The 25,880-nt window shown below is 35.1% G+C and overlaps 1 protein-coding gene across 3 annotated transcripts in view; it reads left to right on the forward strand.

Moving 5' to 3' along the window:
* The window catches only part of FLT3 (fms related receptor tyrosine kinase 3), a 124,763-nt gene that overhangs the window by 87,318 nt on the left and 11,565 nt on the right, over positions 1-25,880 (forward strand). For 2 of the 3 annotated variants that reach the window (XM_031960750.1, XM_031960748.1), the window contains exons 10-19: positions 10,271-10,377; positions 11,031-11,130; positions 12,764-12,939; positions 15,713-15,819; positions 15,916-16,048; positions 16,140-16,244; positions 19,317-19,427; positions 20,984-21,131; positions 23,700-23,782; positions 25,350-25,477. In XM_031960750.1, the coding sequence (XP_031816610.1) occupies positions 10,271-10,377; positions 11,031-11,130; positions 12,764-12,939; positions 15,713-15,819; positions 15,916-16,048; positions 16,140-16,244; positions 19,317-19,427; positions 20,984-21,131; positions 23,700-23,782; positions 25,350-25,477 (1,198 nt within the window). The remainder of the gene's footprint in view (positions 1-10,270; positions 10,378-11,030; positions 11,131-12,763; positions 12,940-15,712; positions 15,820-15,915; positions 16,049-16,139; positions 16,245-19,316; positions 19,428-20,983; positions 21,132-23,699; positions 23,783-25,349; positions 25,478-25,880) is intronic. The other variant, XM_031960749.1, reaches the window with a different exon arrangement.

A 25,880-nucleotide genomic window follows, 5' to 3' on the forward strand; every position in this document is an offset into this window, starting at 1 on the left:
CACAAGATCTCTAAGGCTCTTTTAAACTTAAACTTTAGTCAGTGGAAATTTTAAACAGTAGAAGATTTCCTAATTTCTAGAATTTAAGAATTAGCTCATAGCTTTGTATGGTGCTCAACATAGGCTAAAGAGAGAAGCCTCTTCAGATAGATGATATTCAGTGTCACTAGAGAGTAAGTCATAGAGACGTAATTTCATTATGGCTTCCTAAGGTTCTGGTGATATGCAAAAATCTTGATTCTGGTATGTTATTAGTTCTGTTATCAGAGGCTTTGTTTCTCCATTACTCAGTATAGGCCTTTCTAATCTGATTGAACTCAGTAATAAATCATCTTTAAAATTTCAATTAGTATTTTGATAGTTAAATATTCCATTACTATTTAACTATACCCAAGTTTCCTACAGCTTCCTTACCTTCATAGATTCACTTCTCTGGTTTTACCAGTTATTTCCTCAAAATACCACAATGAAGTTAATTGAGCCTGACCTTCCTTTGAAAAATCACTCTGCTTACACTTGACTAAATTGTAACGTTCCAGAAGTCCTAATATTCTCTTTCTAATCAAATAAATGTTTGTTGAATCAATGTGGGATGAATGGTGTTTCAAAGATTTGCTAGTTTATAAAATTGAGGTCTGCACATTTTATCAGGAGCCCCAACAATTAGTTAAGTTCATTTCTGACTAGTGACTCAAAACTATTTAGAATAATATTACAATTTAATCATTTCTCAACCAATATAACTTGAGTCTTGATTAGCTCTCAAATTTTACTGTTCCTTGAATGATATTCATTTCAAAGGCATTGTAGATCTAGATCTGGAAGAGAATTCAGAGGCCATCTAATCTGATCATTTCCTTTTACAGATGAGAAAACTAAGGTCCAAGATTCTAAAGTCACTTACCTAATAAGTCATATAAATTCAGTCATTTTTTTTTTAATCATGTTCAATTTTTCATGACCCCATTTGGTGTTTTCTTGGCAAAGATACTGGAATGTTTTTCCATTTCCTTTTCCAGCTCATTTTATACATAAGGAAAGAACAGGGTTAAGTGGCATAGTCAAGTTACATAGTAAGTGTTTGAGGTCATATTTTAACTCAGGAATATGAGTCTTTCTATTGCTAGGCCTGGTACTCTATCTACTATGATCATATAAGTAATAAACATCAAAAGTAGGATTTGAAAGAGCCAATACTCTTTCCTTTGTACATTGATACTAAATTACATCAAAACTTTAAAGCTGACAAACATATCAATTGAATGCTGATGGTAAAAATCTGTATATTAAGGGCATGAGACACACATAAACAGACACAATCTTTCTGGTGATCACAGAACTTCAGAGAATTGATGAGGGTAAAAACATGTAATGAATGATGTGTAATTACAGAAATATCTTAAAGATTTTTTAGGGAGTAGAAATGGGTCAGAGAAAACTTTTATGAGTTAATACAGAAGGGTTTTCTGGAAGAGGTAAGCATTGAACTACTAGTTGAAGAAGGAAAGAGATGAATTATGATGGGGTGATGAAATACTAGGAGAAGCTCAAGAAGAGGTTCCTTCCTCATAACCTCTTGTAACTCTGGTGCCATCCACAGCAGTAACTGATTTCAGTCCTCATGCCTTTTCTTTTCTGTATCCCTTCAGTGGTGTATGATCAGCTATATATCCCATCCAGCCATTCACTTAAGAGTATAGAGAGTAACTTATACTGTATGGCATTTCAAGCTATAAACTGTGTACTTATAAACAAAGTAGGAAGGATCCATAGCCTCATTTAGGTTAGGGATTCTCCTGACTTTGGAACCATTTGTCTAGTTTCCAAACTTCTTTTTGCTTGCTTTCTGTTGCCTGGCACGTGCTCAGGTCTTTGCTCTCTGGCATCTTGAGAAGTCTACTTTCCCTTCTTATCTCCATATTATTTCTATATTTAAATCAGAGTTAGTTCTTTTTTAGCCCTCCTGAACACCAAGCAAGCATTTAAGTTTTTTTTGTGTCTGGATTCCTAATTTCCTTGTCTAGGCTCAAATAGAATAATCTTTTAGCCTTCCTCTCCCAAGTGCTGAGCCACTAGACCACAGCTCTTTAGCCCTATAGATCTTTTTCTCAGCTTGTTTTCTCTACTTAATTCCATTCATTCTCTCTGTCCTTTCTTTCTGATTGAAACTTTAGGCTTTCTCAACCCATTTTTATTATATTCTCAGTTATATATTTACACTATTGCTTAGAAAAAAAATGCTTTGCATATTGCAAAAAACCGAGTAAGGCTGAGAATCACTAAGACAGGGGAAAACGATATACTCATAACACTAGGCTAGAAGAGGAAGGTTGGTTTAAACATGAGGAACAATTTAGGTAAAGGCTTTGAAACTGGAACGTGAGGGCGAGGCATGAGAACACCACAAATGTCTTGTTAGTTAGAAAAGAAAGCTTACTTAAATTTTTTTCTAATGCTAATTATTTCTCATTTTTTATTCCAAGTGTTTGAACCAAAAAATCTACATATTTTCTTTGTAAAATTATTATGAATTAAACCCTTTTCTCTGGTCACCATCTACTATGTTAAAAATATATTGTTTCTCCATTGTCTTTGCTTCTTCAGACTTTCCCAACAACTTTTATTTTAAAATGTTGAACCATGTCCTTCTTAAATTGTGGATACTAGAAATGGGCATAGTTTTACTAATAGTATGCTTAATACCACATTATGTCAATATTGTGACCTTGTCAGTATGGGTACTTCTTCCAGCAGTTCAGAGTGTAATTCACACCTTTTTAATTTGAGACATTTTTTATCATTTCTTGTTGTGAGACAGGAGCCACCTGCTAGTGGCTGCTAGAGATCTAATTCAGACTTGTAGAATGGATTTCTTCATGTGAAAGGATGGTGATGATGATGATGATGATGATGATACAAGGAGACTGAGAGGCAGTTGCATTCTCTGACCTCTCTCCTCTTCCCCCTTGCCTCCAATTCATTTCATTCCCAATTCACAAGGAACATCTGTATTAGTAAAGGCTGCTTTGCAACTCCTTCAAGTGTTGATTCACAGCTGTGCAGGCTTTTGGAGAACTGACCTACCCCTTCACTTAGGCATGGTCTTTAACAATTTCTACTTTTAAATGCTTCATAAACATCTATTTTTCAAAATCTATCTGACATATAATCCCTCAAGTGACACACTTAGACTAGTCATCCTTCACTCTCACTACAGCCCACATATTTTACGTTTTCTTATTATATATTTCTGGGGCCAAGTAAAAATATTTGATTTGATAGAGGAAAATGTCATCTTAAAGACTTTCTTCCAACAAGATATCCCTCATGCATATATTAGAACTGCAGGAGTCCTTAAAAGATGGAACACCATAGATAACTTTCCTTGATGCCTTTCTTGATCTTTCACATCAATTGAAACTCAACAGAAAGAAGTATCAAAGATATTTGCTAATATCAGGCAAGAGATCCAACACATAGGGATTCTTTCTGGAAATGATGAATCTTCCATATGCCCTTACCTATAGATGATTTTATAGAGTTTGCATCAAGTTCCAGTACATTATAGAACCTCCTGGATGAGATCCATAACTGTCCAAAAAATTTACTTTCACAGTTTATAAGAGAAAAACCAAATGGAGAAAATGCCTGGTGTCCATATTTTGACATACAGTTAGATGGACACTGTATAGGACTCATCCTTTAGAATCTGTACCTGTAGAATGTACAGTAGTCACTGAAAATAGTCAATGAGTTGAGCTCAGTATTAAACAGAAAAAGGGTATTAAGCAAGGCTGTATTGCCTTTAGAAAACTGCATGTCTCTTTTAATGACTTAAAACTTTTCCCTGAACAGAAGTCCATCTTTTTAATTCTAATATTCTATCATTTCTACGTGTCATGGAGCATTATAGTTTCTGAAAACTGGAAAGTGAGTATTACTCAGGGAACAATGGTAACATAGTAAGTCTGAATAGGCTGCAACATGTTACAAATAAGGAACAACAAAGAACTGAAGGAAGGGTATCATCAAGGATATATGTGATAGAAAAAGAATATGGACTAGTCACATGATGAGAATGAGGGATGGGAATGAATGTTCTACACTAGTGTCTTCTAAATGTCAGGGTAAATCAAAGGAGGTTATGAGCACATTGTAGGCAAACATTATGGTAAATTTAGTGGATAATATGGACAAAAGTCACATAGTATAGGCAAGGATGGTAATGTAGCTGTTTTTGTAGCCGTTGTAGCTGGAAACATTACAGGAATCTCATCCACCTTGGGATCAGGGATTCATTTGAGGATTGTTTATGCTACTTCTTATGTGTTAAATCATGTCTGGATTGTCAAGTAATGTACTATGGTCTATCTATGGCCATTCCATGTCTCTTTATTCTTCCTCTTGTGTGTTACTCTTAATTTTAATTCTTTTTTGATTGTGATGGTCTATCACAAGGAGAATATTGATACCAAAAAAGTTTGGTTTTCATTTCAGATGACTCCTTGAGACTGATTGGTTTCCTAACTTAATCTATTTAACTCTTCCTCTTATTCAATTCTGGACACAAATACATTGTCCAGCTGCAATGTCTGTCCAGATACATATACAAACCACTAGTTGGCATAGGAGAAAGATTTGAAGTCAGGAAGTCTGGAGTTCACATTCTGCCTCAGACACTTAGTAGTTGTGTGACCCTAGGCAAGCGACCTAATCTTTCTTTACTTCATTTTCCTTATCTTTAAAAATGGGATAATGATAGTACCACCCCTTGCACAGTTGTTGGAATATCACTAAATAGACTTTATTGTCAAGGGCTTGATATAATTAGCCTAATATCATCTGCAGAGAAGAACATCTGGAAGATCTCCCTAATGATAAAAAAAAAATCTTTCTCTTTGACTTGTTCAACCTCCATGATAGTGACAAACATCTTTGTTGAACTTGATTCCTTGTTTTATGTCACTTAACATTGATAATCAGAAAACCACTAGATAAAGTTTTCTCTTATTGCATTTGTTAAGGAATCTCATATGATCTTAAGATATGCCCAGGAGGAGAGCCTTTAAGGTTTTATTTTGCTCAAATGAGTAAAAAAAAAATTAATAATCAATAATCATTAAATACATTGAGATCTTATATTCTCTGCCCTTTTCATTGTGTCACTGTGAAAATATAGTCTACTATAGAAAATTACTTGTGAAAATCTGCTGATTCCTTTTTCATATTATTATCAAGGTTACCCTTGCTATGTATGTAATTCATTCTCAGAAAGGTTTAATAAAAAAAAAAAAATAGGCTTATGGGTTAGTAATTACTGATGTCCTCTTTACTTTTTTTTTTTTTTTTGGTAACAAAACCATATGGAATTTTCTCATATAATTTGTGAGGATTTGGATGTTTTTTCTAATGATGCAGATCTATCCATACCTGCCCTTCTTAAGTAACTTTTATGCATGTTCACCCATAAGTTCACTACAAGGTGTCCATGTGAGGGGAAGAGAAGTGGAATATATTGAGAAATGTAGATGATATAAAGCCACTCTACCAAACTCTTTTCATGAGATAAGTATATTTAATGCTTAAAACAGAGCAGAGAAAGAGAGCTATAGTCCAATATCACTACTTAATTTTAATGCAAAAAAAATTATATTCTAAAAAAGTATTGGAGGCAGGAGATAGAATGCCACGTTAGGGAATAGTCAATAGGCCAGTTCAGGTAGAACATAAGACTATGTGAAGGAGAATAATGTGCATTGAGCCTTGAAAGACAAGCCAGAATTAATCTAGTCTAAAACTTTATCTTGAAAATGACCTCAATTTTCAGAATAGGTGTTTTTGTATTGTTATATGCTGGTACAGAATATAAACTTAAGTGGAAAAATTTCCATTCATCAAAATTTAAAAAAGATCACTTTTACCTTTCCTTGTAATTTCCTTACTTTCATTTTATTATGTCACAATTGATAAAGAATTCCTAAAGTGGCTCTTCAACATAAATAATTGATTCATCAAATGATGAAACCAAGAGGTTTGGGATTTCCAAACCCAGAGTTTTTCTGAGGTGGGAGAAAAGAACAACAGACATAAACCCCCGCCTCTTTGACCATTAAGAATTAAATATGGTATCTTTTCGTAGTGCATGACATATTTGGTTAACCAATTTTCAATTGTAGTTCTGCAAATTCCTTCCTCAGGAATGGAGTAAAGAATGTTTGCAACTGTTGAGCAAAATATAACATGAGGTCAGAGGAAAGTATCATCCATATCTTATTAGCTCTGTCTAATCCAGAAGAGAAACTTAAATAGCTCAAGACAGACCTGAGCCAACTACATTCAATTAGCCTCTCTGAATCAGGAGGCTGATAGAGATAGAATCATTCCCTGGCTTCCTGATCATATGTCTTTTGGTTCTGTGTAAAACTGCCTACAAACTTGTCAGCTTTTAGTTCTCCTATTTCAGAAGGTCTCAGCTTCCTCATTGCCTTCTCTATTATTCTCTCAATTCTGATGGGACTTTGATAATTCCTTGCTCTTTGAATAAGTTATTCATTGTTTTATGCTAAAATTACCTTGTGAGCTACCCAAAACACTCCCAACCTCTCTCAGCAATTCTCTAAGTCACCAAAGGGAAAGTGAAAATGACCTGTGTTTTGATCATAGAAAGGATAAAACCCTTTCTTAGCTAGAACAAGAATACATTTTCTTAGTCACAAAGATATTCTTTCACCTTCAACTCGAATTTCTTGATCTCATGCTTACTGCCAGATGGCCAGTTTTAGGAAAGAACCCAGGGGAAAATTGAGGCTTTGAAAATACCAAAAACCTAATTGGCTAATCCCCTTGAAAATCCCAGGGAGGTTTGGGAAGCCAAGAGTCATTTTGTGCTATGCTCAGTCATGATAAAAGGTAGAAGGATTGTTTGGGGGCTGAAAGGGAACAGAATAGTAAAGTGCCCTGTGTGATTTCACTACTTACAGAGGTTTCTTAGATCATTTTTCTAACCAAGGAAAAGAGGAGGAAAAGTTTCCTTGATGCAGAATTACATGTCATACTGCACACCTCTAAGGCTGGGATAGTAGTTTAATATAGTGTAACTACTATCCAGGCAGAACTCCCTTGGAAAGAAAAGGGTGGACCAAGAGAATAGGGTACTTTATAATGGCATGGAAGAGAATGGTTGTAAATTTGGCCCCAGCAACATAGACCAAATTCCTGAAAGGAAATTCCAAACCAGAAATTGATTTTTGGAGTTGTAGCCAAAGGAAAAGACCTTTGGAAAGGTCTTGTCCCAATCTGTGCTACAGCAATGAGGCAGCATGACCTCCTAAGGGTCTGTGTAAAACATAGGATAATTTTTTTTCCCAGTCAAGACCATTAAAGACCAAGACTATGATATCTCTCTGTACCAACTCCCCCACCCAAATGACTAATATTTGGTCTACAAACATTTGGAAGACCTGAGCTGCTATAAAAATTGGTTTTTTAAGATTACAGTTTAGCCAACCTAAGGACTTCCAGAAGTCTCTAAATTTGGTACAATTACCACCACTTATACTTAAATAATTCTGTCCATAATCTGCCTAGCATAGGGAAACCCGGTGTGTGGATCATAAATTTGTTGCTGTTAATATCAAAGCATGAAGGCTAATAATGCCAAATAGATAGATAAATGAATGGATGAATAGATGATAGATAGAGATTTTTGTGTTTGTGTGTGATTTACTAATGTAGGGAGCTCCAGGAAGAAAGCTCCCTCGAACAGTGCAAATCTATAACTATTCTGCAACTGATGGTCTTAAAGAGTTGACTGAAGGGGCAGCTAGGTGGCATAATAGATAGAGCAAGGCCTTGCTCAGCAGGATCTGAGTTCAAATCCAACCTAAGACACTTACAAACTGTGTGACCCTGGGCAAGAGTCAATTGCCTCCAAAAAAAAAAAAAAAAAAAAGTTGACTAAGCCACTGAGGTATTAGGTGTGGGCTTATACTTAGGCTCAGGGTTATAGTTAGTCTGATATTGAGGCTGGTCCCTTATCTACTAAGTCATGTCTCATAAATATTGTAGTGATAGAAATCCATTTTTTTTTTTTTTGATATTCAGTCATTTTCAATCGTGTCCAACTCTTCATGATCCCACTTGGAGTTTTCTTTCTTTCTTTCTTTTTGCAAGGCAAGGCAAGGCAATAGGGGTAAGTGACTTGCCTAAAGTCATACAGCTAATAATTGTTAAGTCTCTGAGGCCATATTTGAACTCAGGTCCTTCTGACTTCAGGTCCAATGCTGTATGCACTGTGGCATCTAGCTGCCCCAGTTGGAATTTTCTTTAGAGATACTAGAGTGGATTGCCATTTCTTTCTCCAGTTCATTTTACAAATGAGGAAACTAAAGCAGAGTTAAGTGACATGCTCAGGGTTACACAGTTAGTTAGATTTGAACTCAGAACAAATCTTCCTGACTAGGCCCAGCACTATCCATTGCACCCTCTAGTTTGCCTTGTTTTATTTTCTTAGTAAACATTTTTATTTTTACCTTTGTAGCAATGCTGAAGAGCTATTCACCAAAGCTCTATTTGTGCTTGTAATAGATTTAGACTCAGAGGGTCTTTATCCTGGTTTACACTCACTCTGATGAATCAGGTTTCCCAGAGTAAGGATGAGTGCCTCTACTTCATCAGGGTTCGAGGAGTACCACTGAGGAATGGTGGGATCCTTCTTTAATACTATTTGCTCAAAAATCTCCACTGGTGTGCTTCATTATCATTGATGATTGATATCCATTGGTCAGCCAGACAATTTTAGAAAGAGGCATTTACTAAGGTGGTATAGAAGAAACAATTGATTAAAAAAAATTGCCTTCCCCAAAGTCTAAGATACTTTGTGTCACAAATACATATGGAATCTAGAGAGAAGTGGACTTAGATTTAAGAAGCACATGTAGTTAAGGAGTAACAACTTCTGGTTGCTAGAAATCTTTTTCTCCCATTGGTGGAGTATTACTCATGAATTATCCCATATTTGTGGTGTAGCTTTACTGCTGGGCTTTTTGTAATCCTATGAATCTTCATTTTGTCTCCATCTCTGGCTCCCAGTGCAGAGTCAATCTGGGGATGCTGCTAGTACACCCAGGGGAAATGCTCCACATCTCTGAAGTTCATAAGATCCTTCTCAACTGAAGGAAGGGAGGTGGGAATCTGCAACTAAGTTTGAAGTACTTTCCTCCTTCCCAACCATTTCTCAAAGATTTACCTAAGACTCTCTCTCCTCTCCACTTGCTTAAATTTCTTGAGTTCTGAACTAGTTCCCAGTCTCTCTGATCATGCTACACAGGGTGTTAACCCAGTCTCCTCAGCCCCTTATGCAACATCACTCCAGATGATTGAGAACTTTCTTCATGCTTAGCCTGAAACCTATTTTTTGAGTGATTGTGATGTGGCTAGGTACCTGCTTAGGGTACCTTATTTCTTTTTTTTTTTTTAAACAAATTTAAAGTGGGATTATTTGATTGACTTAATTAACCCCCGCCCTTATGCTCCTATGATATTACAACACTCTACAGATTCTGAATTTCTTTGTGGTCAGGCTGAATTTTAATCTCAAAGGAACAGCCAAGAATCAGAGAAGAGAGAGCAAGAGCCATTCTGATCCACTAAGAAACCTCTCCATTGCAAATAGGGCTGAGCTAGAAGCAGATTCCTCATGGAGTTTATATAATCCTCAAATCTCTTGAAGTCATTCCCACAATTCTGAGTTCCCATGAGAGATGAGCAGAGGCATTTTAGCTCTTAAGATTTCCTTGGCATATTCAAGGAATGCCTGTCACTGCCCCAGTAACTATGAGGGGGAAATGTCAAGCCATGAAGTTTCCCACTGAAGACCCAGACATATATTTACTGTGTTAAGAGAACTAGCCACTCTACTATGTGACCTTGGGAGAAGCCTTGGTTTTAATGGAAGTTTCTGTGAAACAAAAAGTTAAAACCCACATAGATACTATCAGAGCTACTTCTCATTTCTTTATGCTATTCCCTCCCCCCCCCCCCAATATACAGCCTTTAAAGGATATGACTAAGTTGGTAATTTTTGGATGGGCTATAAGTATCTCATTTCATTCTTTTTTTTTTTTTTAATCTCATTTCATTCTAATGTTGCTCCTGTAGCTTAAGACTGGCCTGAATTAGACATAGCCTACACACGATAATTGGCAATCATTTTTTCTTCAGCATTTCATATAATTATCTCACTAACCTTGTCTACACTTCTTTTTTCTAGCAGTACATCAGAGTTTTGTGACCATAAGCACCAGCCAGGAGTGTATACCTTCCATGCAGAAAATGGGGATGCTCAGTTCACAAAAACATTTACACTTTATGTAAAAAGTAAGTTGAAAATGCAGAAAATTTAAACACATTAAGACTTTGTAATTTAAAAAACAAAAATAACGGTGAAAAGATAATGCTAGAAAGCTATTTTGAAATACCAAGGTGCTTTGAAATATGTTAGTGAATTTTATTAAATTTCTCCCCTATCTTGTCATGTAAACTCTTTAAAAGATTCATACCATATGTTTTCTGAATATGACAACTCATTACAGTGTCCCTAATATTCCAGTGCTGGTGTTGATTAAAGGTGAAACTGTTTCAATACAGTCTTCATGTTGCTATTTGTTCCCATTCCTTTGGGTTTTGAAAAGAAAAGAATACTGAAGCATGTACCTTTTGAAGCTCATATAGCTCCTGAAACTGATTTGAAGCTCAGAGAAATGAAACAAAGATTTTCACAGCAGCTCCCAGCAGAACAAAGCAATGTAAAGCAAAAGGCTTGCTTATGACTCAGGAGTGGGAGAGAGAGACAGAGGAAGTCCAAGCTGTCCCAGGAGTAATGACAGAATATTCAAAATGCCCTTCCCTTCTGGAGAAGGCAGCTGTGCCTCCCAAGATCACCTGTACCCTTATGTCTTTTAGAACCCAATCTAGATATATAATATTATATGGACCTTTTTTTTTTTTTTCATGTTCATTGTCTTTTACAGGGAAACCTCAAGTAAAAATGGAAATATCAATAAATCAGACTTCTTGTTACTCTGATGGCTACCCTTTACCATCTTGGACCTGGAAGAAGTGCAAAGACAAGTAAATGAAGATATTTTCTCCTGTTATGATGACAGAATTGTTTGCAACTGCAATCTACATTGTTCATGTGATCAATAATCAAATAATCAAAAGCATTTATTAAGAACCTTCATACATGTACTAGGCACTGGACTAGGGGCTGGGAATCCAAAGTTAAACAGGTCCAACCTCAAGGACTTACATTCTATTGTTATCTTTGAAAGCAGGTGGTCTAGGGATACCATTAATTGGGGATTGGTTAAATAAGCTGTGGTATATGATTGTGATGGAATAATACTGCTCTGTAAAAAATGATGAGCTGGTTGATTTTAGAAAAACATGGAAAGACTTGCATGAAATAATGAAGAGTGAAATGAGCAGAACCAAAAAGAACATTGTATATGCAACAACAATATTGTCTGAAAAATAACTGAATGACTAAGTTATTCTAAGTATTACAAATGCTCAAATATAAAGAACCATGAGGGAAGATGCTATCCACTTCCAAAGAAAGAACTAATAAATAGAAACATGCATAGTATGGTTTTACAACACACACACACGTGTGTATATACATACATATTTGTATATATGTGGAAAATAATATATATACATAGGAAATAAAAATAATAGTGAAAAGAAACTATTTCATAATATTAAGGTACTTTGAAATATGTTAGTGAATTTTATTAAATTTCTCCCCTATCTTGTTATGTAAACTCTTTTAAAATTTCATTCTTTGTGCAAGGTGGGGAAGGAAGGAGGGAGACAGCTTGGTACTTAAAATGTAACAAAAAAAAATTAATTGTTCAAAAAAAAAGAGAAAGAGGTCAATATAGTATAGTCAAAAGAGCACTATATCAAAGGTGGATATGTGGTTTTTACCACTCTTTACTGTGTGACCTTGGGAGAGACATTTAATCTTTATGGATTTTAATTTCAGTGGAAGTTTATGTGAAATAAAGTTAAAACTTACCCAGCTAGAATCAGAGCTACTACGCAATCTTCCTTATGCTATTCTCCTTTTTTTTTTTAAACTTTTAAAGGATTAAGACTCTAAAGGAGGAATCAATTGATACTGCAGAAGCTATGATCTATTAATTTGTATTTTCCTCCCAAAGTCTTATTGATGTCTTTTATTTGTACCATAGGCCTTCTCCTATGCATCCCTCCCCTTACTCATCAGTAGAATCCTCCCTTATAAAGAACAAGAACAATTGAGCAAAACTGAGTGGTATAGTACCTAATGAAAGAGGCAACATTCCACACCTACAGTCACCCAACTTTTTAACTGTGAAAAGGGAAACTTGTTTTGTTATCTATCCCCTAGGATCATGATTGATCATAACACTGAATAAGAGAGCAGATGTGGTGGCTTGTTTTTGAGATAGATAAATTCCAGGGAGCAATTTTTTTTTGTTACATTTTAAGTACCAAGCTGTCTCCCTCCTTCTTTCCCCACCCTGCATAAAGAATGAAATTTTAAAAGAGTTTACATAACAAGATAGGGGGGAAATTGAATCAAATTCACTAACATATTTCAAAGTACTTAATATTATTGTTTTGCAAAGATTCTGAACTGAAATCTAATGATGCATTGCACCTGACACCCATAGCAATGGCCTAATTTCCTCTGGGTACCATTTCTTTTCAGTTGCACAGAAATCACTGAAGGGATTTGGAATAAGAGAGCTAACAGGAAAGTGTTTGGACAGTGGACATCGAGCAGCACCCTGAATCTGAGTGAGCAGTTCAAAGGACTCCTAGTTGAATGTTGTGCCAACAATTCACTGGGCTCCTCCTGTGACTCAAAGCTTTTCAACTCCCCAGGTACTGTGCCATTTCCATTATGATGCAAAAGCTACAGGAACTCCCTACAGCTCAGCTTGTCTACCCAAGTTGGTTCAGAATTAAAGGGACTTTACAAAGGAAAATAAATTCAATGTATGAAGAGGTTTTGTGAGTCAAACACAAATTCCCAGTAACATCAAGTGCTTTGGAATTTCTTGGAAGAGATCTAAAATACTATAAACAAAAGGAATCTTGTTGCCTGGGAATTCTCTATAAGCCAATAAAATCTCAGGTCTAGTTCTTATGTCTAAATTGCATTTTATTTTAGTATGTCATAACATTTTTGAATCTCTATTTTGCCATTCAATATACTGCCACTGAAAATCTGATAAACATGACATCTCTGCCTTCAGGGAACAAAACAATACCTAGAAATTGCCATAATGCTAACAAAAAACAACAGAAATTGAAAAATGACATTTTCCAGATCTAAACTCAGCACTTTGGCAACCCAGTTCTATTTTTCATTCTTGTTAACATTCTCACTTGCCTGCTGTTTTCTGATGTGTTTTAGATGCCTTCTTCCTCCACCCACCCACCCATTTAACTTCAGCAAACTTGGGTCTTATTAACTTGCAATAATATTTAATGTGGCTGATTGCCCAAAACATAATTTCTTCATTTAACTCTGCATATTTTAGATATCCATATAATAAAAGATCTTACTAAAACTTCCCTAAATTGCTTAGTATATATGTAAATAAATGATTTTCATATAGAGAATATATATATATATGTGTGTGTGTGTGTGTGTGTATACTTACACACATACATACATACATAATTCTATTTCCATACATAAGATATGGTGTCAGTGAGAAAATAGGTTTCTATCTTTTTCATAGAACTGTATGGTTAAAAGGGACTTCAGAGTTCACCTAATTCAACCCCTTAACCTATGCAGGAATGTTCTCTACAATCTTTCTTAAAAGGGATCATCTAGCCTAATTGAATATTTTCATCCCTTGAAAGAATCTGTTTTTCATTTTTAGACTGCTATGATTGTGAGAAAGTTCTTCCTTATATTATGGCCACACGAAATCTTTTACCTATCAATCTCAGTTTTTGCCCTCTGAAATGAAAATTATGAATCTCTCATCCACACCTAACACCTCAAATCAGAAGGGTGCTTGATGTGTTATTCTGAATATGTCGACTTATAATCTATGTGGTTTGTGACTATTTACAAGAATGCCTCATAGTCTTAGGTAATCAATAGGGAAGAAATAAATATTTATATGATGCCTACTACTACCAAGCACTGTTCTAAATGCATTACAAATATTATCTTATTTGTTCCTCACCATAGAGTAGTTAGGTGCTATTATTATCCCTATTTTACAATGAGAAAATTGAGATGAAAGAGGTTAAATGACTTACCTAGGATTATATAGCTAATAAGTATCTGGGGCCTGATTTGAATTCAGGTCTTTCTAATTCTGGACCCAATACTCCATTTATAGCATTACCTAGCTGCTTGTGATATTTGTTGAATTTTGTTGCTTTGAAATATTTGTTTATGGAGGTGAGATTGATCATCGTTATTAAAATAAACAGAAGATTCGTGCAACATAGAATCTTATGGCTGGAAGATCACCAATCCTTAAAGTACCAATTTCCTTTAGAATTGTATTCCTGACTTTGTCTAATCTATTCTTGAATCCTTCCGCCTCATAAGAGATCTCACTATCTCATAAAGGAATCCATTCCATATTCACCATCCCCTAATTGTTGGAAAATTCTTTCTTATGTTGATGTGACATATATTTCTCTATACTTTTGCCCTATATCATTGGCCCTGATTCTACCTACGAAACCAAACATATCTAATCCTTCTTTCACAGGACAATCTTTCTGAATTTTGAGAACAGTAATGATACCCAATCCCCAACTATTACTTGCTTTAGCCTGAATATTCCCTGTTTCTTCAAACTCACATCATAGCTTCATATTATGATTGTTCTTTAGGATGCAATTTAGGAGAGATGTTGACAAGACAATTGTCTTGTCAACATCTCTCCTAAATTGCAGCCCAAGGAATTGAAAATAATTCACCAGATTATGGTGACTGGCTTCTCACATCCCTCATTCTGAACATATTATTTCTTTAAATAATATAGCCTTGGATTTCATTAGATTTTTTTGGTCAGCACTGTAGATTCATTTTGAACATATAGCATCCACTCTACCTCCCCACTCAGGACTTTTCCCATGAAACCTGCTATTGAATCTTGGCTCTCCCATATCCTATACTTAGGCAGTTATTCTTTGTTTTGGTCCAATTGCCTAATCTTACATTTGTTCCTATTCAATCTCCTCTTGAAAGGAAGTTTGGTATTGTGGCTTAAGAGTAGCTTCAAAACCAGCATCATCAGAGTTCAAGTCCAGCCTTTGACACATGTGACATAGAGCAAGTCATTTAAAACCCTCAGGGCTCCAGGCAGAAGACAGCAATTCAGGTGATGATCTGCACTGATAGAGGGAATTTCTTCACCTAGGAGTTTTCTATAAACCAATGAAAATCACAAATCCAGTCCTATGTCTAAATTTCCTTTGATTAGTTTTAGCCTCTCATTCTGCCTTGTCATAATCTCTTTGGATCTCGTTTCTGTCATCCAGTGATTGGAGCTATCCCTCCCAGCATTCTGTCAGCTGAAAATTTAATAATTGTGCCTTCATCTAAGTCACTGATTAAAGTGTAGAAACAAAACAACAACAAAAATCATTGTTTAGTAACTTTATTTTGTTTCAGGATCTCTTCCTAATACCCAAGACAAGATTTCCTTCTATACCACCATTGGATTTTGTCTGCCCTTCATTGCTGTTTTACTCACACTCATTTTTCACAAGTACAGAAAGGTAAAAACCAAGAAGGTAAAAAACAAAAAAAAGTTGTTCTCTACTTTTGCAACATTCTGCATTATTCTTAATGGGTTCCATTTTCTTTATTTGAAGCAATATAGGTATGAAAGTCAACTGCAGATGGTGCAAGTGATGGGCTCATCAGATAATGAATACTTCTATGTTGATTTCAGAGAATTTGAATATGACCTTAAGTGGGAGTTTCCAAGAGAAAACCTAGAATTTGGTAAGATATGTAGACTGAAATTAAATAGCACAATGGAATTGCTCTCCTGACCCCAAACTAAAACAGATATGTACTCATGTTTGCTCTTCAGGACAAGTCCTAGGCTCAGGTGCCTTTGGAAAAGTGATGAATGCTACAGCTTATGGAATTAGTGAAACTGGAGTCTCAATCCAAGTTGCTGTCAAAATGCTGAAAGGTACAGTAAAGCTGAATGTCCTCACCAATGGGACTTTTGCATTTTAAGTTAGATCCCTAAATTATTTAATGTACTTGGATCATGATAAAGAGAAGTGATGGGTGCTAGGTAGCACAGTCTGGCCTCAGACACTTACAATATGTGTGACCCTAGTCAAGTTGTTTCCCTTAGTGTCCCACAGTGATAAAATGGAGATAATAATAGAACTTACAAGCCTGGGTTGTTATGATGATAAAATGAGGTGATATTTGTGGAAGCCATTGCTTCCAACTCCCAAACTACAAACTACTTGGCAAACCTTAAACATTAATGTTACTAATGTGAAATGCTTTGTGGCCCTTAAAATATTCAGAAAGTATAAGATACCATTGTGATTTTTTTGGTATTCATGAGAATCTGTATTTGCCATGGAGCTAGGTGGGAATATACTTGCTGCAAGTACATGCTACCTCTTCTGTTACTGTCATAGAAGTCAGTCTTGAGAAAGTCACAACCACGGAGCTCTAATGCACATGCTCAAGTTTTAATTCTGATAGCTGAGGGGATTGGACAAGACAATCTGTAAATGACTCTTACAATTAGACATGGCTTATGTCTATAGTGTCTACTACCAGAGAAGCTGAGACTGGTGGCATTCTTGATCTGGGGAGTTCTAAGCTACAGTGGGCTAAGCCAGTTAGTTGTCCGCACATAGCTGGGCACCTAAATTATAAGTCTTTGGGAACAGGATGGTATGAGACAATAGCCTGTGCAAGGTGTAGCAAACTGGGCCTAGATTTGAAACAGAGCATGTGAAAACTCTTGTACCAATCAACAGTGAAGTTGGTCTTGTGAGTAGCCTCTGTACTTTTAGCCTGGTGAGACAAGGAGAGTCAGTCTAAAACAAAAAATCCCTTTTAGCTTTAAATATAAGTTGGAGAGGAGAGAAATAAAAACTCAATTTCTCAGAGTCTCAGTCTCCTCATTTGTAAAAGGATATTAATCCCTGTAATAATGACTTGATATAGGTTATTATGTATAATATACGTAAACAACCTTGAAAACTTTAAAGTGTTACAAAATTGTCAGTAGTAATAATAACATTGTTATACTGGTGTTGCAAAGTTAAACATAGGAAAGGAACAAAAAGACATGATTCTGCCCAGAGAAGAGATTAGAAAGAAGTCTTAATACTAACATCTGTTTTATTTTATTTTATTTTTTTTATTTAATAGCCTTTTATTTACAGGTTATATGCATGGGTGACTTTACAGCATTAACAACTGCCAAACCTCTTGTTCCAATTTTTCACCTCTTACCCCCCCACCCCCTCCCCCAGATGGCAGGATGACCAGTAGATGTTAAATATATTAAAATATAAATTAGATACACAATAAGTATACATGACCAAACCATTATTTTGCTGTACAAAAAGAATCAGACTCTGAAATACTGTACAATTAGCTTGTGAAGGAAATCAAAAATGCAGGTGGGCATAAATATAGGGATTGGGAGTTCAATGTAATGGTTTTTAGTCATCACCCAGAGTTCTTTTTCTGGGCATAGCTAACATCTGTTTTAAAGAAGAGATGGTAGACAGAGCACTGAATAGAGTATCATGAGACCAAAGTACAAATCCTTGCTGAGACAGTTAGTACCTCTGGGATTCTGGGCAAATTATCACTTCTCTAGATCTCAGTTTCCATTTCTATAAAATAAGGGGGCTGGACTCAATGACATCTGAAGTCCTTTCTTGCTATAGACATGTGATTTGCACAAAAAGAACTAACATGAGATTTAGAGAGGCATCTTGGTGATATAGTGGATAGTGTCAGGAATCTGGAAAACTCAACTTCATGAGTTCCCAAGAAGGAAGACAATTAGAGGCACTTCTTCCTTAGAAGGACAACATTTTTATACTCTTCTCAATGAGAAGGGTGGAATTTAGCAAACTCTTTATAATTGATGTTTAGCTGGCCTAAAACCAGGATAATATGCTCCTCTTCTTATTGAATTGCAGTTCTACTAGGAGGCAAGAAGGACCAGTTCAACTATGTGACTAGAGGCCTTTGAGCTTTATTGTAAAATAGGGAACTCATTTGTCAAAGGAATGTTTCATTAAAATCCATAGATCTCTATAAAATTCATTCTAGTTGCTAACTTCACTGGAGACATTTGAAGATGGTAGGGACAGCTATTATAGTATCATCGATCTGGACCTGGAAGGGGTATCAGAAGCTATTGCTTCCAACTCCCAAACTACAGATCTAATGGACAAGAAGGACATGTGGGTCTTAGCTCTTTAAAAAAATTAATTTCTATGGAATATTACTGTTCTGTAAGAAATGACCAACAGGATGATTTCAGAAAGGCCTGGAGAGACTTACACGAACTGATGCTAAGTGAAATGAGCAGGACCAGGAGATCATTATATACTTCAACAACAATCCTATATGATGACCAGTTCTGATGGATCAGGCCATCCTCAGCAACGAGATCAACCAAATCATTTCTAATGGAGCAGTAATGAACTGAACTAGCTATACCCAGAAAAAGAACTCTGGGAGATGACTAAAAACCATTACATTGAATTCCCAGTCCCTATATTTATGCACACCTGCATCTTTGATTTCCTTCACAAGCTAATTGTACAATAATTCAGAGTCTGATTCTTTTTGTACAGCAAAATAATGTTTTGGTCATGTATACTTATTGTGTATCTAAGTTATATTTTAATATATTTAACATCTACTGGTCATCCTGCCATTTAGGGGAGGGGGTGGGGGGGGGTAAGAGGTGAAAAATTGGAACAAGAGGTTTGGCAATTGTTAATGCTGTAAAGTTACCCATGTATATATCCTGTAAATTAAAGGCTATTAAATAAAAAAAAAATTAATTTCAACTTTTTATTTTTTGATTTCAAATAATTCACCTCCCAACCTTTTGTTCTCATAATCTTGTACTTAGATAATTTAAATGAACCCTTCTTAAATCAGGAAAGAAAAAATAATTTTTAGTATTTTTAAAGTTATTTTAATTTAAAGATTAATGTTGTTTTGGTTTAGAGATGTATGTATATTCTTCCATTAACAGAAAAGTCTGACCGCTCAGAAAAAGATGCTCTCATGTCAGAGCTCAAGATGATGACTCACATTGGAAGCCACGAGAATATTGTGAACTTATTAGGCGCTTGCACACTGTCAGGTAATGATCATCTATTCCCATTCTATCAAGAGCATTAAGGGATTGACTTATGAAGGTCCTATTGAAGGAGATGGTATGTAGGACCTTCCAACACTTTTTTTAGATTTAATGCCCATTATGTGTATGGCACTGTGCTAAGCATTAGGAATACAAAAAGAGACAAAAGGCCAAAGGTTCAGACAAGAGGCAATGTATTATAGAAATAGATAACTGAACAGAAATGTGTTTTATATGGACATTATCACATAACCCTAAGCCATTTAAACCAAGCATGGGACTAAGAGTTTGACACCTCAGCTCTAGAGAATTTCAACTGAGATAATATCTGTAAGGCACTTAACATAGTAGCTGGAACATAGTAGGCATCTAATAAATAATACATAGAAAGTGTAGCCAGAGCAGAAGCTGAAAATTTCATCAGTTGAAATTCTCTAGAGCTGAGGTGTCAAACTCTTAGACCCTGCAACCAGCAAAGCTCCTAAGTGAGGCCCAAACCAGATGCAAACATAATTGAAAAATATTTAACAAAGCAAATAAAAATACAATAAAACATGATGTTAATTTGTGGGTTTCTAAGTCAATATGCAACCCACAGAAATCCATTTCTATTTGGGTTCAACACCACTCTCTGAGCATTTACAGTCTGGTTCATTCCTCCTTGGGAATATCCAAGACATATGTGCCCTTATCCTGTCCAATCTCAGTACTGCATACCCAAAGCATGGGAAGACATCTATTCCTCCTCCACAAAGAAAGTGCAAATTCCCAAAGAAAAAAAAAGTCTTTTTTTAAACAACCAATAAACAATATGCAATAAGTTCCTATGGTGTGTCTAACACATTCCCTAACACAAAAATGAAACTCAGACTTATTGTTGCAAAGATAACAAGGGCTAAAATGGAACCTCAGAAAGAATTGGACTATGAACTATGGGGTTCAGTAAAGTTGAAGAAGAGCTAAGCAACTTGTTATTTTCCTGTGACAGAAGGGATATAAACCCTTTGTCATCTTAATTCAGAGGTAGCAATCAGTGTGAATAACGAATCTCCTGATGTGGTCACATCATTTGCATTCTTGCTGCATATTTCCACTGGCCCAGAACCAATCACCACATTTTGCATGATTATAACTTTGGATAATGTGAATTCAAATACATAGGATCATTCTTGAAGAGTCTGAGGAAGACCTTGGAGTCAGCAATGCCAGAGTTCAAATCTTAACCCAGAATCCTGGGTTAAGCTCTTAGTACCTCCAGGAAACTCTCTTAAGACTTTAAGTTATAAAGCTTTTGTTGATTTGCATAGATAAAGGGAGTTTCCACAACAGGAAGTCCCTATACTAATGAAATCAGTGGCCTAGATTCCCCCCCCCCCCAAAAAAAAAACTTTATTATTCTAACCTATTGTTGTATGTTATATACACACCTATATGTTTATGTATTCATGATTAAAATTGTAACCATTTTAACTGAGATAATATTTATAAAGCACTTTACAAGCTTAAAAGCAATATATAAACATTAACTATTATTAGTGTTGTTGTTATTGATATTTCAGGACCAATTTATTTGATATTTGAATACTGTTGCTATGGGGATCTTCTAAATTATCTAAGAAGTAAAAGAGAAAAATTTCACAGGACATGGACAGAAGTCTTCAAACAGCACAATTTCAGCTTTTATCCCACTTTCCATTCAAGTTCCAGGTAAAAGATAAGTAGTAGTTTTAAAAAAGCACAATAGAAAATTACTAATACATTGCAATGTAAAATAAATGTCAAAGAGCCATGTTTCCATCTCTGTACCTCCTTGGTGGGTTAAAAGTCCAAGATTGTGCTCAATGATGAGTTTGCTGAGCAACTTTTGAAAAGTCTTTTTTTTTTTGCCTTTTTTTCTCCTTTTTCTTTTATTAAAAAAAATTAGGATAATGATTTTTTCTGCTGTTTAATGTGATACCTGTAACAGATTCTTCTAGTACCTAAATTATGTCCCTAGAAGCATTCTAATCCTTCCAGCAGTGCATTATGTCTTCTAATTATTACTTAGGTTGTAGTAAGAAAGTATTGATTTGAATTCCAAAGTATGTAACATATTCTTAGGTATTGAGGTTGTTATAAGAATTCGTTTTTCACACACAGATTGGACTTTTTATAAAAAGATATATTTATTGCAAAATGATAGGGAAAAGAAGCTTACTTGTATCTCTAGAAGTTTACAGAGACAACATATCATACACATCTTAACATCTTATCAATGATAAAGACCATGTAATGATGACTAACCTTCCATATTCTCTATCAATCTGAGGGTAGGAGAGAGAGAACCCATATTCTTATATGAACAAAAGCTATTGAATGATTCTAGGAGATATTTTCCAAAATATATGGAAGGTACAGTCTTGTTATTTAAGCATTTTCTGATGCTTAAGTTATTGCAGTGTATTGGAAAGGAGAATCAACCTTGTTCCCAGAAAGCCCTAGGTTTTAGAACATACTAGTTGTATGATTTTGAACCATTCACTTAATTTTTTAGTCCCATGCACCCCATCCCAATCCCAGTCAATTCTCTACCGTAATAAGTTCTGAGAGGCAGTTCTAGCCTGTGTTCTTAGAGGGAGTTTCCTTGCTGGGAAATTTCTTCTAGGAATGAAATCAATCACAGTTCTCATCCTCCTCCAAAGCACCTTTCTGAGGTCCCCTTTCAGTTATGTTTTATTAATTCTTTATTAAAATTCTATAATCATGATTATAATGCATATCAGTGGGAAAGTTGTTTTTTTTTTAAGTGTAGAGACTTTTAAATTCTTTTTCAGTTTCAAATTCTCTCCCTCTCCTTCCCTTCCCTTCCCTCACCCCCATGTAATGTGAGGGCAAGAAAAATAAAACCTATTACAAATATGTATAGTCATGCAAAAAAATTTTTTTTCAGTAGCCACCATCTCCCTCCCTCTCTCAAAAAAAAAAAAAAGAAAAAGAAAAAAAAAGTTCCATTTGTATTCTTAGTCCTTTAGCTTTCCTGAGTCATTTGGAATTGTGGTGCTTCGTTGTGTTGATCAAAGTTAACTAATTCTTTCAGAGTTGATTATCTTTACAATTGCTGATACTGTATAGATTGTTCTCCTAGTCTGCTCACTTCACTTTTCATCAATTCATACAAGTCTTTTCAGATTTTTCAGAAATTATCCTCTTCATCATAGCACCACAGAAAGCTTATTATTCTTATATGATGAGAATGAGTTCCACCCCAGCCACCCTTCTATGGCATTTCTCAGGTCCCTTTTAATTTTAGGAGCCCTTACTAATCCTTTATTATACACAGTTATATTGCACATGTAATTTATATATCAGGGAAACTAGTTGTTAAAATGGCTGGACTGCTAGGACTCAAGTTAGGAATATTTATCTTCCTGAGTGCAAATCTAGCCTTAGACAGTTACTAGCTATGTGACTCTGGGCAAAGGTATATAATCCTGTTTGCCTCAATTTCTCATCTGTAAAATGAGCTGGAGAAGAAAATGGCAAATGACTATAGTGTCTTTGCTGAGAAAACTCCAAATGGGGTCACAAAACGTTAATACAACTGAACAGCAACAACAGCAAAATACATACATAATCACTTATTGAATACAACTGTGTTAACCATTATTAGATTACAGCTTTCCCCCTACTCTCTTCCTTTGGAAAAAGACATCAAAATTATAAAAAGGGGTCCATTTGAGCATTGAGCATTAAGTTAATCCCTAATGTAAAAATATGACATCTATATGCATGGGGAAATTATGATTACTTCTTATATTATTGGGAAAGTGTTATAAACTCTTAAGACCAAATTCAAAATGAGAAAAAAAAATTAACCTGCTGGTTCTTTTCTACTTCTTCACTATATAGAAGACTAGCCTTTCAAGAGCTCAAAACTTGTAACTATGAGAAAAATTTCTTCTGGTTCAGCAAAGAATGTCGAACTCAGGAATCATCTAAATGCTTTAAATCATAAAAAGAGGATAAACAAGTAATTTGCTTTTCATTTCAAAGGTCAGGTATTCTTTGGGTTATGTTGGATCAAATGGCTCTGGAGGGAAAGTGAGGCAGGTGACCTTGCCCAGCCCTCCCTCACTTAAATCCAATTCACAATATTGATGGCATCCCCTCCCTGATGTCATGGTCCTCCTCCAGAGCAAAGGACAAACAACATCCTCTGTAGCATTTAATTACAATTTACATTGGTTCAAAAAGAGAATTTAAATAATGGAGTATGTTTTGTTCTTTGTTTAATAGAATGCCTGGTTTAGGAGGACTTCACATAAGCCAAGACTTTGATCTGACCTCTGGATTCAATGGGAATTCATTTTATTCTGAAGGTAAAGCATTATGAAAAACCCCATGAGGACCAGCCAATGCTGAGTAATGAAAATATTTTCTCCTAATAAATTGAAATTGAAAAGGAAATAAGTCCAAGAGCTAAAAGCTGGCCACAGTCAATGTGGAAATGCTATTACATGTCTGGAGAGGTAGCATGAAATGATAGAAGAAAATGAAGCTGAAATCAGAAAAATTGTATTCTAGATGTAGTTCTGCCAGTAGTGCAGTGTTGGACAAGCTTCTTAATATCTCTGAACTTTTCATTTACAAAGTGGGGATAATACCACACAATATTCTTTTGAAGATCAAATGAGACAATGGAATAGAGCAGTTTTTAAAACTGCTACAAATTGAGCACCTTATTTATTGTCCTCTTCTATTATAATAGCTAGCTTCACATTAAACACCCATATATTTTATAAAGTGGAAAAGTTTATGTGCATATATATATTACATATGTTTAATATATATGTACACATACATATAAAGATTGTGTCAAACTTGCTCAGTAAATTTTGTAAATTGTTTTATCCATCAGATATTATTATTATTATGCTTAAAATTTTATTTTCAGTTGATTAAAGTGACTAATCAGAAACAACATTATTTCCAAAGTTGTCCTTTGCCTCATTTTAAAAATATGTCTAAGACTTTTGGAATAACATCAACCAACATACTTCTTAAAGAAGCAAGGAAAGAAAGTGTCATTCTAGCATATGTTAGAGTTATCATCATCCATGTCATGTCATATTTTGCTTGTGTAAGAAAGCATCCTTTTCTATTTGCATTGATTTTGCCTCCTATGGATGTTAGGTATCTTGTGAGCAGTCATATCTACATGTGTGTTTTAATTTACTTGCAAGCTAAACATAGGTTATTTCTTAAATATATTTAGTGAAAATGATGACAGACTTTTACACATCTTTAGGTATATTTTACTTCTACTTCTAACTTCAAATTTAAGAAAAGAGATGAGTAGGAGAAAATTTCAGAGAAGAAACTTCATCTTGTAAATGAGTTAATTAGTTTAATTAGGTCAGTTTTCAGGAGGCAGATCGGTGTGAGAAGTGATGTCAGAAGAATTGGGTGCAAATCCTGCCCAAGATATTTCATTCTATCTGTGTGATCCTTGAAATCAGGTGGCTTCTCAGAACCTTAATTTCCATATATATATCAAATGGAAATAATCATGTTTTTTCTTCATCTTCCTCACAGGATAAATTGTGTGGGAAATAATTTGCAAATCATAAAAGTCTCACCAAATATGAACTATCTTTACTATGCCATTAAAGTGGTTTGTTATAATTAATATAGACTTGCCAGATCCTTTTAATTACCTTTTAATGCAATGTGACTATTAGTATAAATTTGTAAAATCATATTGAATTGCCAAAAGGAAAAAAAGAAAAGGCAGAGCAGTAGGAAACTCAACAGGCCTACTTAAAGTTTTTTCCCAGTCCTAGGTGAAAACTATCTAATTCTGCCTTTGATAAGATGCCAAATGTTCTCTGGCAGGTAATTTTTTTGGTGTTTTCTGTAAAAATGAGGTCTATTTGTATTTTATAGAAGAAATTGAATATGAAAACCAAAAAAGACTTGTTGAAGAAGAGGACTTCAATGTGCTTACATTTGAGGATCTTCTCTGTTTCTCTTATCAAGTTGCCAAAGGAATGGAATTTCTTGAATTAAAATCGGTATGTTCCTTCTGAAGAATTTGCAAAGGAAAAAATGATAATATGGAAATTTGTTTTAATGCTTCTTTCTTGAGTTTTAACTTGGAAATCTCCATTTCTGTCTATTCACCCGCACCTCAAAACCCCACCACAAAAACAAAACAAAACCTGCCTTAATTCTATGCATTGTCTTAGAATTAGAAATGAAATTCTTTTAGAAGGCCACTTGCTTTAGGAATTGGATCAGGGGACCCAAATCATAAAGTTCAGTGATATGTTCAAAACCACCTCCGGAGTCATAGAGAATTCTGTCCATTCATTCAATAAGTATTTATTGGAACTTTGTGGAATCAAAAAGATCAAAGATCCTGCATCTTCAAGCCTTAAATTGATTTCCCTCCTTTGATCCTTCATTTTATGCTCT

The sequence above is a fragment of the Sarcophilus harrisii genome, chromosome 3 (assembly GCF_902635505.1).
Source record: "Sarcophilus harrisii chromosome 3, mSarHar1.11, whole genome shotgun sequence".
NCBI lineage: Eukaryota > Metazoa > Chordata > Mammalia > Dasyuromorphia > Dasyuridae > Sarcophilus > Sarcophilus harrisii.